Source organism: Rhinoraja longicauda, chromosome 18 (assembly GCF_053455715.1).
Source record: "Rhinoraja longicauda isolate Sanriku21f chromosome 18, sRhiLon1.1, whole genome shotgun sequence".
Taxonomy (NCBI): Eukaryota; Metazoa; Chordata; class Chondrichthyes; order Rajiformes; family Arhynchobatidae; genus Rhinoraja; species Rhinoraja longicauda.
The window spans coordinates 459,168-477,421 of NC_135970.1; the positions used below are offsets into that span (position 1 = coordinate 459,168).

The 18,254-nt window shown below is 45.7% G+C and overlaps 1 protein-coding gene across 1 annotated transcript in view; it reads right to left on the reverse strand.

The window, feature by feature from the left end:
* Positions 1-18,254, reverse strand: part of LOC144602449 (uncharacterized) — a 52,619-nt gene that overhangs the window by 9,257 nt on the left and 25,108 nt on the right. The window contains exons 6-11 of the mRNA XM_078415595.1: positions 17,432-17,524; positions 12,943-13,032; positions 11,432-11,860; positions 6,945-7,034; positions 5,754-5,843; positions 475-564 (exon numbers count right to left, since the gene is read on the reverse strand). Of these exons, the coding sequence (XP_078271721.1) occupies positions 475-564; positions 5,754-5,843; positions 6,945-7,034; positions 11,432-11,860; positions 12,943-13,032; positions 17,432-17,524 (882 nt within the window). The remainder of the gene's footprint in view (positions 1-474; positions 565-5,753; positions 5,844-6,944; positions 7,035-11,431; positions 11,861-12,942; positions 13,033-17,431; positions 17,525-18,254) is intronic.

An 18,254-nucleotide genomic window follows, 5' to 3' on the forward strand; every position in this document is an offset into this window, starting at 1 on the left:
AGTAAAGCAACACAAAGAGCAACAACTGAACTTGAATGTGTGGAGTTCCACACAGAAAATTCCACATCTTTGTGAATTTTCCTGATGGAAGTATATAAAAATTGAGGAGAGGCATAGAGAGGGGAGACAGTCAGAGGCATTTGCCCAGGATGGAAAACATCAAATACTGCAACATCAAGCACAGCTTTAAGATGAGAGGGGCAAAGTTTAAAGGAGATGTGTGGGGCAGGTTTTATACAGAGTGGGTGGTGAGTGACTGGAACGCTCTGCCAGGGGTGGTGGTGGAGGCAGATACCATAGTGATGTTTTGGGGACTTCTGGATAGGAACATGGATATGTTGGGAATGGAGGGATATGGTTATGCGCAGGTAGATGTGAAGATCTTGGCTTCATGTTCAGCACAGACATTGTGGGCTGAAGGGCCTGTTCCTGTGCTGTACTGTTCTATGTTCCATGTTTCAGCAAAAGCATTACCTTCCCGTTTTCTTGCATTTTGATTTTCCAAATTCCTTGCTTGCCTTTCACCCTCATCGGGACTTCCTGTGGTGACATCTGAATCAGGCACTGTATTAAAACACAAGAAGGAATTTCACATGTAATGATGCCAAAACTGCCTGAAATAAGGTATCCCAACCACAGGTCTTGAACTTTTGTAGTTTCCCACCAACATTTTAAGAGCACAAAAGAGAAGCCTTAACCTGACTAAAAATCTGCAAGTTCATAAGGTCATAGAAACATAGAAACATAGAAAATAGGTGCAGGAGGAGGCCATTTGGCCCTTCGAGCCAGCACCACCATTCATTGTGATCATGGCTGATCATCCACAATTAGTAACCCATGCTTGCTTTCTCCCCATATACCTTGATTCCGCTAGCCCCTAGGTCATAAGGAATAGGGGTAGAATTAGGCTATTCGGCCCATCAAGTCTACTCCACCATACAATCATGAATTCCACAGATTCACCACCCTCTGACTAAAGAAATTCCTCCTCATCCCCTTCTGAAAAGAACGTTTTTTATTTCTGAGTCTATGACCTCTCGTCCAAGACACTCCCACAAGTGGAAACATCTTCTCCACATCCACTCTATCCAAGCCTTTCACTATTCTGTAGTGAGGTCCCCCCTCATTCTTCTAAACTCCAGTGAGTACAGGCCCAGTGCCGACAAAGGCACTGGACCCGAGGAGGTTTCCAAGGATGTTGCCAGGACTAGAGGGTGTGAGCTGTAGGGAGAGGTTGAGTAGGCTGGGACTCTATTCCATGGAGCACAGGAGGTTGAGAGTAGATCTTATAGAGGTGTACAAAATCATGAGAGTAATATATCGGGTAGATGTACAGAGTCTCTTGCCCCGAGTTGGGGAATCGAAGACCAGAGGACATAGGTTCAAGGTGAAGGAGAAACAATTTAATAGGAATCTGAGAGGTAACATTTTCACACAAAGGGTGGTGGGTGTATGGAACAAGCTGCCAGAGGAGGGTGTTGAGGCTAGGACTATCCCAATGTTTAAGAAAGAGTTAGACAGGTTCATGGATAGGACAGATTTGGAGGGATATGGACCAAGCGCAGGCAGGTAGGACTAGTGTAGCTGGGATATGTTGTCCGGTGCGGGCAAGTTGGGCTGAAGGGCCTGTTTCCACACTGTATCACTCTATCACTCTATGATTATGACTCCCTCCAGAGCCAGCACTTCCTTCCTCAGATATGGTGCCCAAAGTTGCTCACAATATTCCAAATGTGGCCACATCAGAGCCTCAACATTACATCCCTGTAGCATTTGAAATAAATGCTAGTATTGAGTTTGCTTTCTTTACTACCGATTGGACTTGCAGATTAACTTTTTGGGAATCCTGTACCAGCACTCCCAAGTCCCTTTGCACCTCCAATTTCTGGATTTTCTCCCTATTTAGAAAATAGTCTACGCATTAATTCCTACGACTAAAATGCATGACTCCACACTTTGCTACACTATATTCAATCTGCCACTTCTCTGCCCGCTCTCCCAACCTGTTGAAGTCCTTCTGCAGTACTTCTTTCTCGACACTACCTGCCCCTCCACCTATTTTCGTATCTTCCGCAAACTTTGCCACAAAGCCTTCAATCCCCTCTCCAAATTATTAATATACAACGTGAAGAGTAACGGCCAAGCACTGAGCCCTGCGTAACTCCATTAGTCACTGGCAACCAATCAGAAAAAGCCCCCTTTATTGCCACTCTTTGTCTTCTGCCATCCAGCCAGCCTGCTGTCCATGCTGGTATAGAAACATAGAAAATAGGTGCAGGAGGAGGCCATTCAGCCCTTCGAGCCAGCACCGCCATTCATTGTGATCATGGCTGATCATCCACAATCAGTAACCCGTGCCTGCCTTCTCCCCATATCCCTTGATTCCACTAGCCCCGAGAGCTCTATCTAATTCTCTCTTAAATTAATCCAGTGATTTGGCCTCCAGTGCCCACTGTGGCAGAGAATTCCACAAATTCACAACTTTCTGGGTGAAAAAGTACATTCTTTCCTCAGTTTTAAATGGCCTCCCCTTTATTCTAAGATTGTGGCCCTTGGTTCTGGACTCCCCCAATATTGGGAACATTCCTGCATCTAGCTTGTCCAGTCCTTTTATAATTTTATACGTCTCTATAAGATCCACCCTCATCCTTCTCAACTCCAGTGAATACAAGCCCAGTCTTTTCAATCTTTCCTCATATGACAGTCCCGCCATCCCAGGGATCAATCTTGTGAACCTACGCTGCACTGCCTCAATTACAAGGATGTCCTTCCTCAAATTAGGAGACCAAAACTGTACACAATACTCCAGATGTGGTCTTACCAGGGCCCTATACAACTGCAGAACCTCTTTACTCCTATACTGAAAACCACTCGTTCTGAAGGCCAACATGCCATTAGCTTTCTTCACTGCCTGCTGTACCTGCACGCCAACTTTCAGTGACTGGTGTACAAGGACACCCAGGTCTCGCTGCACTTCCCCCTTACCTAACCTGACACCATTGAGATAATAATCTGCCTCCTTGTTTTTGCCGTCAAAGTGGATAACCTCACATTTATCTATATTATCCTGCATCTGCCACGCATCAGCCCACTCACTGAACCTGTCCAGGTCACCCTGCAACCTCCTAACATCCTCTTCGCAGTGCACACTGCCACTCAGCTTTGTGTCATCTGCAAACTTCCTAGTGTTAATTCTAATTCCTTCATCCAAATCATTAATATATATGGTAAATAGTTGCGGCTCCAACACCGAGCCTTGCGGCACTCCACTCGCCACTGCCTGCCAATCTGAAAAGGACCCGTTTACTCCTACTCTTTGCTTCCTGTCTGCCAACCAATTCTCTATCCATGTCAACACCCTACACCCAATACCATGTGCTCTAATTCTGCCCATTGATATCGTGACTTTCATCTTCCTGGAGTCCACTGACTCTCCTTTGTTCTGCTATTTACTTCTTCAAAGAATTCCAGCAAAATTGTCAGGCAAGACCTTCCCTTCACAAAGCCATGCTGACTGACTTCAGCCTATTTTATCATGAACTCCCTAACCTCACCCTTCATGATGGACTCTAAAATCTCCCCACCCACGAAGTCACACTATTCTGCCTTGCTCCCATTTTGGGCAGCAAGGTAATATTGGCAATTTTCCACTCCTCTGGGACCTCTCCTGTCTCTAATGATTCTTGAAATATCACTAACAATGCCTCCACAATCTCTAAAGCCACCTCTTTCAGAACCCTAGGGTGCAGTCCGTCCGGCCCAGGTGACCTATCCACCTTCAGCCCTTTCAGCTTCCCAAGCACCTTCTCCTTAATAATAGCCACTCCACTAACATCCACTCCCTGACTCTCTTGAATTTCAGGCACATTGCTGGTGTCTTTCACTGTGAAGATTGATGCAAAGAAGATATTTAACTCCTCTGCCATTTCTATATTCCCCATTATCACAGAGACTGGTGGGTGCCTGCAACGCGCTGCCAGGGGTGATGGTGGAGGCAGATACGATAGTGGCGTTTAAGTGGCTTTTGGATAGGAACATTGATATGCTGGAAATGGAGGGATATGGGTTATGTGCAGGCAGATATATGATGGCCTTGGCATCATGGCATAGGCCTGCTTCTGTGCTGTGCTGTTCTGTGTTCTATATCCCCCGTGGAGTTGGGGTAACTAACATAATATTGCATCGAATAACTAGATATGGACCATGTCAAAGACTAGAGGGTAGAGCTTTAAGTTGAGAGCAGCAAAGTTAAATAAGATGTGCTGGGCAAGATTTGTACACAGTGGGTGGTGGGTGCCTTGAACGCCTAGGGGTGGTGATTAAGGTTGCCAACTGTCTCGTATTAGCCGGGACATCCCGTATTTTGGACTACATTGGATTGTCCTGTAGGGGGCGCCCTTGTCCCGTATTAGGCCCGGGTACGCTGTAGGCCCAGACGCTGTAGGCCCGGACGCTTTAGGCCAGGACGCTGTAGGCCCGGACGCTGTAGGCCCGGACACTCTAGGTTTTCAACATTTTAGCTCCGGACTGTCTAGGTCCAGAGGCCCAGGTGCCGCCTCACGGATGTTGCGTAGCAACCCGCCTCCCGGCCCAGGCGGCCGCTGGCAGGGTGAGGTCACATGGGGCGCGGGGTGGTAACGTCACCTTGTCCCGTATTTGGGAGTGTGATAGTTGGCACCTCTACCCTCTCTCCCTCCTCTCCCCCTTCTCTCTCCCCCTCTCTCTTTCTACCATCTCTCTCTCTCTCCCCTCTCTCTTCCCCCACATTCCCCTCTCTCTCTCCTCCCTCTCTCACCCTCTCCCCATCTCTCTCCTCCTCTCTCTATCTCCCCCCTCTCTCTACTGCTCTCTCTCCCCCTTTCTCCCTCCCTCTCCGCTCTCTCTCCTCCCTCTCTCCCGCTCTCTCTCTCCCCTGTCTCTCTCTCTCCCCACTCTCCCGATCTCTCCCCTCTCTCCCCACTCTCTCTCTCTCCCTTTCCCTGTCCCCCTTTCTCTGTCCCCCCTCTTTCCCCTCTATCTCCTCCCTCTCTCCCCCATCTCTATCTCCCCCCCTCTCTCTCCCCCTTTCTCTCTCCGCTTTCTCTCCCCCCTCCCCCCTCTCCCACTCTCTCCCCCCTCTTTCTCTCCCCCTCTCTTAGGGTTGCCAACTGTCCCGTATTAGCCGGGACATCCTGTATTTTGGGCTAAATTGGTTTGTCCCATACATTGCTATTGAGGGCGTGCAGCGTAGGTTTACTAGGTTAATTCCTGGAATGGCGGGACTGTCATATGTTAAAAGGCCGGAGCGACTAGGCTTGTATACACTGGAATTTAAAAGGATGAGTGGGAATCTTATCGAAACGTATAAGATTATTAAGGGGTTGGACACGTTCGAGGCAGGAAACATGGGCGGCCGTTGGAGCATGTGGCCGCTAGCTGGGTGAGGTCATGTGGGGCTGGGTGAGGTCATGTGGGGCTGGGTGATGTCATGTGGGGCTGGGTGATGTCATGTGGGGCGCGGGGCGGTGATGTCACCTTGTCCCGTATTTTGGAGTGAGATGGTTGGCACCCCTGGTGGTGGTGAGGCAGATACATTAGTGGCATTTAAACCATTTTGGATAGGCACATGGATATGCTGGGAATGCAGGGATATGGGTTATGTGCAGGTAGATAAGTGATGGTCTTGGCATCATGTCCAGCACAGACATTGTGGGCAGAAGGGTCTGTTCCTGTGCTGTACTCTTCTATGTTCGATATTTAAGAAAAAGCATTACCTTCCCATTTTCCTGCACTTTGATTTTCCAGATTCTCTTTTTCTCTTTCACCCTCAACGGGACATCCTGTGGTGATATCTGAATCCAGCGCTGTATTCAAGCACAGCAAGGTGACTACAACTGAACTTGAATGTGAAACAGAAAATTCCACATATTTGAGTATTGACCTGAATATTGTATATAATATTTGCAGGGATTATCTAAATATGAATCATGTAGTGTCTGCAGACAATGGTTGGACATCAAATTTCCTCAAACTCAACTGCAACTAATCTGAAATCATCATCATTGGTCCAAAAACGCTCACCAAATCCACCCAAAACTTCATCCTCAATATTGATGGTCTCCCAGTATCCACCTCCCCTCACATCCGGAATCTTGGAATCATCTTTGATCAAACCCTCTCCTTCGACAAACACATCAAACACATCACAAAGACAGCCTTCTTCCACCTCAAAAACATTGCCCGTCTCCATCCATCCCTCTCCTCCACAGCTGCAGAAACCCTCATCCACGCCTTCATCACCTCCCGTCTGGACTACTGCAACAGCCTCCTCTATGGCTCACCCTCAAAAATCATCAGTAAACTTCAATACATTCAAAACTCCGCTGCCCGTCTACTCACCCACTCCCCGATCCGTGACCATATCACCCCCGTCCTTTACAAGCTCCACTGGCTCCCCATCCCCCAGAGAATCCAGTACAAAATCCTCCTCATGACCTACAAAGCCCTCCATAACCTGGCCCCATCCTACCTGACTGACCTCCTCCACAGGCACACTCCCACCTGCACCCTCCGCTCTGCTGCTGCCAATCTCCTGTCCCCCCCCATCCGGACCAAACTCAGATCCTGGGGGGACAGGGCTTTCTCCATTGCTGCTCCCACCCTATGGAACTCACTACCCCAAACCGTCAGAGACTCCTCCTCACTCACCACATTCAAAACATCACTGAAGTCTCACCTGTTCAGCACTGCCTTCAACCACTGACCGTCACCTCACCTTCTGTCTCCTTTTTCTGTTCGTTTACTTATTTATCTATTTATTTTCTTCTCTATGTTCTAGTAATCTCTGTAAAGCGTCTTTGAGTGTTTGAAAAGCGCTATATAAATGTAATGCATTATTATTATTATTATTATCAAATGCCACTGAAAGGGCAACAATACTCTGGATACTTTGAGAAATGCCTTACCTTCACTTGCTCCTGCATTTTGGGTATCCTGCCTCTCTATCTCCCATTCAGCTACATCACAACTCCCTGTAGCACCATCTGACTTGGGCACTGCATTTAAACAAAACAAAGTCTCTCAGATGTGATATTGGCAACACAACCTGAGACAAGGTATGTGAGAAGCTGGATCACACCTCGAGCAACTTTATTGTTTACGACACTTCCAGTCCGAGCGGCGGACAGGTCGATGGCTCTATTCCTAGCGATGAGACTCGACCGGTGAGACCGACATCGGGCAGAGCCATAGTGGTGGGTGACTCCATTGTCCGAGGTGCGGACAGGAGATTCTGTGGTGGCAGGCGAGACTCCGGATGGTGTGTTGCCTCCCTGGTGCCAGGGTTCAAGATGTCACGGACCGACTTCAGAACATCCTCGAGAGGGAAGATGAGCAGCCAGAAGTAGTTGTGCAAGTGGGCACGAACGACATCGGGAAGAAGCCTAAGGAGGTTCTGCAACGCGAGTTTAGAGAGTTGCGAAGAAGACTGGAAAGCAGGACTTCTAGGGTAGTTATCTCTGGATTGCTTCCTGTACCTCGTGCTGGTGAGGGCATGAACAGGGAGATAGGGGATCTGAATGTGTGGCTGAGGGGCTGGTGCAGGGAGCAGGGATTTAGATTTATAGATCATTGGGATCTCTTCTGGGGTAGGGTTGACCTGTACAAAAGGGACGGGTTACACTTTAACTGGAGGGGGACCAACGTTCTGGCAGGCAGGTTTGTTAGTGCTACACGTGTGGCTTTAAATTAAATAACGGGGGGGGGTTGAAAAATTGGGAATATAAATATGGAGTTAAAGGGGAAGTGAGTACAGGAAATTTATAAAAGACTCCCAAATTAATGGGAAGGAAAGTTTGAGAAGGGATCAGAGAGTAAGGTCAGGGTCAAAGTGTGAGAGGGGAGGTGAATACCAAAGTTAAAGTGCTGTATGTGAATGCGCAAAATATAAGAAATAAAGTGGATGAGCTTGAGGCTCAGTTAGATATTGGAAAGTTTGATGTTCTGGGACTTACAGAGACATGGCTACAAGAGGACCAGGGCTGGGAGCTGAATATTCAGGAGTATACAACCTATCGAAAAGACAGACAGGTGGGCAGAGGGGGTGAAGTCGCTCAGTTGGTAAGGAATGATATTCACTCCCTTGCAAGGGGTGACATAGAATCAGGAGATGTAGTCAGTATGGATAGAACTGAGGAATTGTAAGGGTAAAAAGACCCTAATGGGAGTTATCTACAGGCCCCCAAACAGTAGCCTGGATGTAAGTTGAATCAAGAGTTAAAATTGGCATGTCGCAAAGGTAATGCTACGGTGGTTATGGGAGATTTCAACATGCAGGTAGTCTGGGAAAATCAGCTTGGTAATGGTCCCCAAGAAAGAGAGTTTGTGGAGTGCCTCCGAGATGGATTCTTCGAGCAGCTTGTACTGGAGCCTACCAGGGAGAAGGCAATTCTGGATTTAGTGTTGTGTAATGAACCGGATTTGATAAGGGAACTCAAGGTAAAAGAGCCTTTAGGAGGTAGTGATCACAATATGATGTTTTAATCTGCAATTTGAGAGGGAGAAGGGAAAATCGGAAGAGTCAGTATTGCAGTTGAACAAAGGGGACACTGGAGGCATGAGAGAGGAGCTGGCTAAAGTTGACTGGAAATAGACCCGAGCAGGGAAGACGGTGGAACAATAATGGCAGGTATTTCTGGGAATAATACAGATGGGGCAGGATCAGTTCTTTCCAAAGAGGAAGAAAGATTCTAAGGGGAGTAAGAGGCGACCGTGGCTGACAAGGGAAGTCAAGGACAGTATAAAAATAAAAGAGAAGTATAACATAGCAAAGAAGAGCGGGAAGCCAAAGGATTTGGAAACTTTTGGAGAGCAACAGAAGATAACTAAAAAGGCAATATGGGGAGAAAAGATGAGGTACGAGGGTAAGCTAGCCAAGAATATAAAGAGGATAGTAAAAGCTTCTTTAGGAATGTGAAGAGGAAAAAAATAGTTAAGACAAATGTGGGTCCCTTGAAGACAGAAACAGGTGAATTTATTATGGGGAACAAGGAAATGACAGACGAGTTGAACAGGTACTTTGGATCTGTCTTCACTAAGGAAGATACAAGCAATCTCCCAGATGTACTAGTGGCCGGAGGACCTAGGGTGACGGAGGAAATTCACATTAGGCAGGAAATGATATTGGGTAGACTGATGGGACTGAAGGCTGATAAATCCCCAGGGCTTGATGGTCTGCATCCCAGGGTACTTAAGGAGGTGGCTCTAGAAATCGTGGACGCATTGGTGATCATTTTCCAATGTTCTATAGATTCAGGGTCAGTTCCTAGGGATTGAAGGGTAGCTAATGTTATTCCACTTTTTAAGAAAGGAGGGAGAGAGTGATTGTGTGTGTTATTGCATATTTTTATTGCTCTTATTGTTGGACTGTGGGTAACGGAATTTTGTCCAAAAGAATTGTTTTTTTGGATGACAATAAAGGTTATTCTGATTCTGATTCTGACATCGATGGTGGGGAAGATGCTGGAGTCCATTATAAAAGATAAAATAGCGGAACATTTGGATAGCAGTAAAAGGATCGTTCCGAGTCAGCATGGATTTACAAAAGGGAAATCATGCTTTGCTAATCTTCTGGAATTTTTTGAGGATGTAACTTGGAAAATGGACAGGGGAGAGCCGGTGGATGTCGTTACCTTGATTTTCAGAAAGCCTTTGATAAGGTCCCACATAGGAGATTAGTGGGCAAAATTAGAACACATGGTATTGTGGGTAGGGTACTGACATGGATAGAGAATTGGTTGGCAGACAGGAAACAAAGAGTAGAGATTAACAGGTCCCTTTCAGAATGGCAGGCAGTGACTAGTGGGGTAACGCAAAGCTCGGTGCTAGGACCGCAGCTATTTACAATATATATTAATGATTTAGATGAAGGGATTAAAAGTACCATTAGCAAATTTGCAGATGACACAAAGCTGGGTGGCAGAGTGAACTGTGAGGAGGATGCTATGAGGATGCAGGGTGACTTGGACAGGTTGTGTGAGTGGGCGGATGCATGGTTGATGCAGTTTAATGCAGATAAATGTGAGGGTATCCACTTTGGTGGCAAGAACAAGAAGGCAGATTATTATCTGAATGTTGTTAAGTTAGGAAATGGGGAAGTAGAACGAGATCTGTGCGTCCTTGTACATCAGTCACTGACAGTAAGCATGCAAGTACAGCAGGTAATGAAGGAAGCTAATGGCATGTTGGCCTTCATACCAAGAGGAGTTGAGTATAGGAGCAAAGAGGTCCTTCTGCAGTTGTACAGGGCCCTGGTGAGACCACACCTGGAGTATTGTGTGCAGTTTTGGTATCCAAATTTGAGGAAGGACATTTTTGCTTTTGAGGGAGTGCAGCGTAGGTTCACCAGGTTAATCCCTGGGATGACGGGACTGTCGTATGTTGAAAGACTGGAGCGATTGGGCTTGTATACACTGGAATTTAGAAGGATGAGAGGGGATCTCATTGAAGCATATAAGATTATTAAGGGGTTGGACACGTTAGAGGCAGGAAACATGTTCCCAATGTTGGGGGAGTCCAGAACCAGCGGCCACAGTTTAAGAATAAGGGGTAAGCCATTGAGAACGGAGTTGAGGAAAAACTTTTTCACCCATCGAGTTGTGAATCTGTGGAATTCTCTACCTCAGAAGGCAGTGGAGGCCGATTCTCTGGATGCTTTCAAGAGAGTGTTGGATAGATCTCTTAAAGATAGCAGAGTCAAGGAATATGGGGAGAAGGCAGGAACTGATTGTGGATGATCAGCTATGATCACAGTGAATGGCGGTGCTGGTTCAAAGGGCCGAATGGCCTACTCCTGCACATATTGTCTATTGTCTATTAAGGGGTAAAGAGAATAGGAATAGTAAAGGATGCAGAATTGTCCTGAGATGTTCATAAGTTCTAGGAGCAGAATAAGGCCATTTAGCCCATCAGTCGACTCTGCTATTCATTTATGGCTGAAGCAGAGGGTGACGATGGAAGATATAGGGAACTCTAGATGCTGGTTTACAAAAACATGGACACAATGTGCTGGAGTAACTCAGCGGGTCAGGCAGCATCTGTGGAGAACATGGATAGGTGACGTTTCACAGAGTGCTGGAGTAACTCAGCGGGTCAGGCAGCATCTGTGGAGAACATGGGTAGGTGACGTTTCAGAGTGCTGGAGTAACTCAGGGGGTCAGGCAGCATCTGTGGAAAACATGGATAGGTGACGTTTCACAGAGTGCTGGAGTAACTCAGCAGGTCAGGCAGCACCTCTGGAGAACATGGATAGGTGAACGTTTGGGTTGGGATCGTGTTTTTTGGACTAGAGGCCCTTTCTAGAGGTGTGCCTCAGAGATCGATGCTTGGCCCATTGCTGTTTGTTATCTATATCAATGATTTAGATGAGAATGTACAAGGCGTTATTAGATATTACCTGAGGTAACTTTGAGTACTGTAGTACGCTCTTCAGACCAAGTGTCATCTGGAGTGTTCGGTTTGTGTTCAATGGTGATCTCAGCGGCATCGTCTGTGGATAAATCAGGCTGCACCTTAATACAGCAATGAATTTGTGAAAGACCTGTATGGGTATGTTGTAATTCAGGCTGATCTGCAGAGAAGGATTTATCTTGATTGCATAAATGCGATATAGTTTTCAGAGGTTGTGTCACCCTTTTTGGTCCCTGCAATTGTTCTGCTGACAACTGCCAGTGAAATAATGTCTTTGCTTCCTGCTCTCCTTTCCTCTTCAGTGATATAACAATATCCATTGGCACCAGACTATTCATGATCACATTCCAGCTCACATCAGCAGCTTCACCATGTACAACTTCATACTGATTCTTAATATCGATAATTGTAGGAGCTGAAAGATAGACAACAAAAAAGCAATGTAAACGTGATGTTCTAGTTTACTCCTGTGTATTATTCCTTGATCATAATTTACAAACTTTATTCATTTAAACAGTTTAGTTTAGAGATACAGCACGGAGACAGTCCCTTCGGCCCATTGAGTCCATGCCGACCAGTAATCACTCCATACACTAGTCCTATCCTAAACACTAGAGACATTTACAGAGCCAGCTTGTAACCCATTGAGACCATGCTGACCATCGATCACCTGTTCACACTGTGGTATATTATCCCCCATTTCTCATCCACCCCCGACACACTAGGGGGTAATTAACAGAGGGCCAAATCATCTACAACCCGCACGTCTTTGGGATGTGGGAGGAAAACCAGAGAACAGGGTGTCAAGGGTAATGGGGAGAAGGCAAGAGAATGGGGCTGAGGGGGAAAGATAGATCAGCCCGTATTAGTAGGGTTGCCAACTTCCTCGCTTCCAAATAAGGGACAAAGGGTGACATCACCGCCCCGCGCCCCACGTGACCTCACCCAGCCAGCGGCCACGTGCTCCTGCTTCACCAATGGCGGCCGCCCGGGCCGGGAGGCGGGTTGCTACGCAACATCCGTTGAATGGTGGAGTAGACTTGATGGGCGGAATGTATTGTGTATGAAGGTAGACAAATCTCCAGGGCCTGATCAAATATATCCCAGGACATTATGGGAAACTAGCGAGGAAATTGCAGGAGCCTTGGTTGAAATTTATCAGGGCTTTCTCCATCGCTGCTCCCACCCTATGGAACTCACTACCCCAAACCGTCAGAGACTCCTCCTCACTCACCACATTCAAAACATCACTGAAGTCTCACCTGTTCAGCACTGCCTTCAACCACTGACCGTCACCTCACCTTCTGTCTCCTTTTTCTGTTCGTTTACTTATTTATCTATTTATTTTCTTCTCTATGTTCTAGTAATCCCTGTAAAGCGTCTTTGAGTGTTTGAAAAGCGCTATATAAATGTAATGCATTATTATTATTATTATTATTATTATCAAATGCCACTGAAAGGGCAACAATACTCTGGTTACTTTGAGAAATGCCTTACCTTCACTTGCTACTGCATTTTGGGTATCCTGCCTCTCTATCTCCCATTCAGCTACATCACAACTCCCTGTGGCACCATCTGACTTGGGCACTGCATTTAAACAAAACAAAGTCTCTCAGATGTGATATTGGCAACACAACCTGAGACAAGGTATGTGAGAAGCTGAATCACACCTCGAGCAACTTTATTGTTCACGACACTTCCAGTCCGAGCGGCGGACAGGTCGATGGCTCTAATCCTAGCGATGAGACTCGACCGGTGAGACCGACATCGGGCAGAGCCATAGTGGTGGGTGACTCCATTGTCCGAGGTGCGGACAGGAGATTCTGTGGTGGCAGGCGAGACTCCGGATGGTGTGTTGCCTCCCTGGTGCCAGGGTTCAAGATGTCACGGACCGACTTCAGAACATCCTCGAGAGGGAAGATGAGCAGCCAGAAGTAGTTGTGCACGTGGGCACGAACGACGTCGGGAAGAAGCCTAAGGTGGTTCTGCAATGTGAGTTTAGAGAGTTGCAAAGAAGACTGGAAAGCAGGACTTCTAGGGTAGTTATCTCTGGATTGCTTCCTGTACCTCGTGCTGGTGAGGGCAGGAACAGGGAGATAGGGGATCTGAATGTGTGGCTGAGGGGCTGGTGCAGGGAGCAGGGATTTAGATTTATAGATCATTGGGATCTCTTCTGGGGTAGGGTTGACCTGTACAAAAGGGACGGGTTACACTTTAACTGGAGGGGGACCAACGTTCTGGCAGGCAGGTTTGCTAGTGCTACACGTGTGGCTTTAAATTAAATAACGGGGGGGGTTGAAAAATTGGGAATATAAATATGGAGTTAAAGGGGAAGTGAGTACAGGAAATTTATAAAAGACTCCCAAATTAATGGGAAGGAAAGTTTGAGAAGGGATCAGAGAGTAAGGTCAGGGTCAAAGTGTGAGAGGGGAGGTGAATACCAAAGTTAAAGTGCTGTATGTGAATGCGCAAAATATAAGAAATAAAGTGGATGAGCTTGAGGCTCAGTTAGATATTGGAAAGTTTGATGTTGTGGGACTTACAGAGACATGGCTACAAGAGGACCAGGGCTGGGAGCTGAATATTCAGGAGTATACAACCTATCGAAAAGACAGACAGGTGGGCAGAGGGGGTGAAGTCGCTCAGTTGGTAAGGAATGATATTCACTCCCTTGCAAGGGGTGACATAGAATCAGGAGATGTAGAGTCAGTATGGATAGAACTGAGGAATTGTACGGGTAAAAAGACCATAATGGGAGTTATCTACAGGCCCCCAAACAGTAGCCTGGATGTAAGTTGAATCAAGAGTTAAAATTGGCATGTCGCAAAGGTAATGCTACGGTGGTTATGGGAGATTTCAACATGCAGGTAGTCTGGGAAAATCAGCTTGGTAATGGTCCCCAAGAAAGAGAGTTTGTGGAGTGCCTCCGAGATGGATTCTTCGAGCAGCTTGTACTGGAGCCTACCAGGGAGAAGGCAATTCTGGATTTAGTGTTGTGTAATGAACCGGATTTGATAAGGGAACTCAAGGTAAAAGAGCCTTTAGGAGGTAGTGATCACAATATGATGTTTTAATCTGCAATTTGAGAGTGAGAAGGGAAAATCGGAAGAGTCAGTATTGCAGTTGAACAAAGGGGACACTGGAGGCATGAGAGAGGAGCTGGCTAAAGTTGACTGGAAATAGACCCGAGCAGGGAAGACGGTGGAACAATAATGGCAGGTATTTCTGGGAATAATACAGATGGGGCAGGATCAGTTCTTTCCAAAGAGGAAGAAAGATTCTAAGGGGAGTAAGAGGCGACCGTGGCTGACAAGGGAAGTCAAGGACAGTATAAAAATAAAAGAGAAGAAGTATAACATAGCAAAGAAGAGCGGGAAGCCAAAGGATTTGGAAACTTTTGGAGAGCAACAGAAGATAACTAAAAAGGCAATACAGGGAGAAAAGATGAAGTATGAAGGTAAGCTAGCCAAGAATATAAAGAGGATAGTAAAAGCTTCTTTAGGAATGTGAAGAGGAAAAAAATAGTTAAGACAAATGTGGGTCCCTTGAAGACAGAAACAGGTGAATTTATTATGGGGAACAAGGAAATGACAGACGAGTTGAACAGGTACTTTGGATCTGTCTTCACTAAGGAAGATACAAGCAATCTCCCAGATGTACTAGTGGCCGGAGGACCTAGGGTGACGGAGGAAATTCACATTAGGCAGGAAATGATATTGGGTAGACTGATGGGACTGAAGGCTGATAAATCCCCAGGGCTTGATGGTCTGCATCCCAGGGTACTTAAGGAGGTGGCTCTAGAAATCGTGGACGCATTGGTGATCATTTTCCAATGTTCTATAGATTCAGGGTCAGTTCCTAGGGATTGAAGGGTAGCTAATGTTATCCCACTTTTTAAGAAAGGAGGGAGAGAGTGATTGTGTGTGTTATTGCATATTTTTATTGCTCTTATTGTTGGACTGTGGGTAACGGAATTTTGTCCAAAAGAATTGTTTTTTTTAATGACAATAAAGGTTATTCTGATTCTGATTCTGACATCGGTGGTGGGGAAGATGCTGGAGTCCATTATAAAAGATAAAATAGCGGAACATTTGGATAGCAGTAAAAGGATCATTCCGAGTCAGCATGGATTTACAAAAGGGAAATCATGCTTTGCTAATCTTCTGGAATTTTTTGAGGATGTAACTTGGAAAATGGACAGGGGAGAGCCGGTGGATGTCGTTACCTTGATTTTCAGAAAGCCTTTGATAAGGTCCCACATAGGAGATTAGTGGGCAAAATTAGAACACATGGTATTGTGGGTAGGGTACTGACATGGATAGAGAATTGGTTGGCAGACAGGAAACAAAGAGTAGAGATTAACAGGTCCCTTTCAGAATGGCAGGCAGTGACTAGTGGGGTAACGCAAAGCTCGGTGCTAGGACCGCAGCTATTTACAATATATATTAATGATTTAGATGAAGGGATTAAAAGTACCATTAGCAAATTTGCAGATGACACAAAGCTGGGTAGCAGAGTGAACTGTGAGGAGGATGCTATGAGGATGCAGGGTGACTTGGACAGGTTGTGTGAGTGGGCGGATGCATGGTTGATGCAGTTTAATGCAGATAAATGTGAGGGTATCCACTTTGGTGGCAAGAACAAGAAGGCAGATTATTATCTGAATGTTGTTAAGTTAGGAAATGGGGAAATACAACGAGATCTGGGTGTCATTGTACATCAGTCACTGACAGTAAGCATGCAAGTACAGCAGGTAATGAAGAAAGCTAATGGCATGTTGGCCTTCATACCAAGAGGAGTTGAGTATAGGAGCAAAGAGGTCCTTCTGCAGTTGTACAGGGCCCTGGTGAGACCACACCTGGAGTATTGTGTGCAGTTTTGGTATCCAAATTTGAGGAAGGACATTTTTGCTTTTGAGGGAGTGCAGCGTAGGTTCACCAGGTTAATCCCTGGGATGACGGGACTGTCGTATGTTGAAAGACGAGCGATTGGGCTTGTATACACTGGAATTTAGAAGGATGAGAGGGGATCTCATTGAAGCATATAAGATTATTAAGGGGTTGGACACGTTAGAGGCAGGAAACATGTTCCCAATGTTGGGGGAGTCCAGAACCAGCGGCCACAGTTTAAGAATAAGGGGTAAGCCATTGAGAACGGAGTTGAGGAAAAACTTTTTCACCCATCGAGTTGTGAATCTGTGGAATTCTCTACCTCAGAAGGCAGTGGAGGCCGATTCTCTGGATGCTTTCAAGAGAGTGTTGGATAGATCTCTTAAAGATAGCAGAGTCAAGGAATATGGGGAGAAGGCAGGAACTGATTGTGGATGATCAGCTATGATCACAGTGAATGGCGGTGCTGGTTCAAAGGGCCGAATGGCCTACTCCTGCACCTATTGTCTATTGTCTATTAAGGGGTAAAGAGAATAGGAATAGTAAAGGATGCAGAATTGTCCTGAGATGTTCATAAGTTCTAGGAGCAGAATAAGGCCATTTAGCCCATCAGTCGACTCTGCTATTCATTTATGGCTGAAGCAGAGGGTGACGATGGAAGATATAGGGAACTCTAGATGCTGGTTTACAAAAACATGGACACAATGTGCTGGAGTAACTCAGCGGGTCAGGCAGCATCTGTGGAGAACATGGATAGGTGACGTTTCACAGAGTGCTGGAGTAACTCAGCGGGTCAGGCAGCATCTGTGGAGAACATGGGTAGGTGACGTTTCAGAGTGCTGGAGTAACTCAGGGGGTCAGGCAGCATCTGTGGAAAACATGGATAGGTGACGTTTCACAGAGTGCTGGAGTAACTCAGCAGGTCAGGCAGCACCTCTGGAGAACATGGATAGGTGAATGTTTGGGTTGGGATCGTGTTTTTTGGACTAGAGGCCCTTTCTAGAGGTGTGCCTCAGAGATCGATGCTTGGCCCATTGCTGTTTGTTATCTATATCAATGATTTAGATGAGAATGTACAAGGCGTTATTAGATATTACCTGAGGTAACTTTGAGTACTGTAGTACGCTCTTCAGACCAAGTGCCATCTGGAGTGTTCGGTTTGTGTTCAATGGTGATCTCAGCGGCATCGTCTGTGGATAAATCAGGCTGCACCTTAATACAGCAATGAATTTGTGAAAGACCTGTATGGGTATGTTGTAATTCAGGCTGATCTGCAGAGAAGGATTTATCTTGATTGCATAAATGCGATATAGTTTTCAGAGGTTGTGTCACCCTTTTTGGTCCCTGCAATTGTTCTGCTGACAACTGCCAGTGAAATAATGTCTTTGCTTCCTGCTCTCCTTTCCTCTTCAGTGATATAACAATATCCATTGGCACCAGACTATTCATGATCACATTCCAGCTCACATCAGCAGCTTCACCATGTACAACTTCATATTGATTCTTTTTTTGATCTTTTTTTTTTTTTTTTTTTTGTTTTTTTTTTTTGTTAGAAGTAAGTACAATAGTGTGGTACTTGAGTACCTAATACATAAATACATATTTCCATTCTTGTACAACTTCATACTTTTGATTTAATAATAAAAGAACAGTGAGAGAAGAAAGAAATAAGAAATAAAGAGTGTCGGAATAGATAGTCAAGCGAGTAGAAACAGAAAGCAAAAGAAATAAAGGATAGAGATGAAAAGTTAAAAGATTGAAAGAAAAGAAGACAGTAAAGAAAAGAAAGATTAGGGGAGATCTACCTATCTCGTATTTTTGCCCATCCGTCACCCGGTTCTAAACCGTTTAATTTCTAAGGTTATGTTATGTTGCACCATATGCTTGCAAAAAATTGATAAAAGGAGACCAAATCTTTAA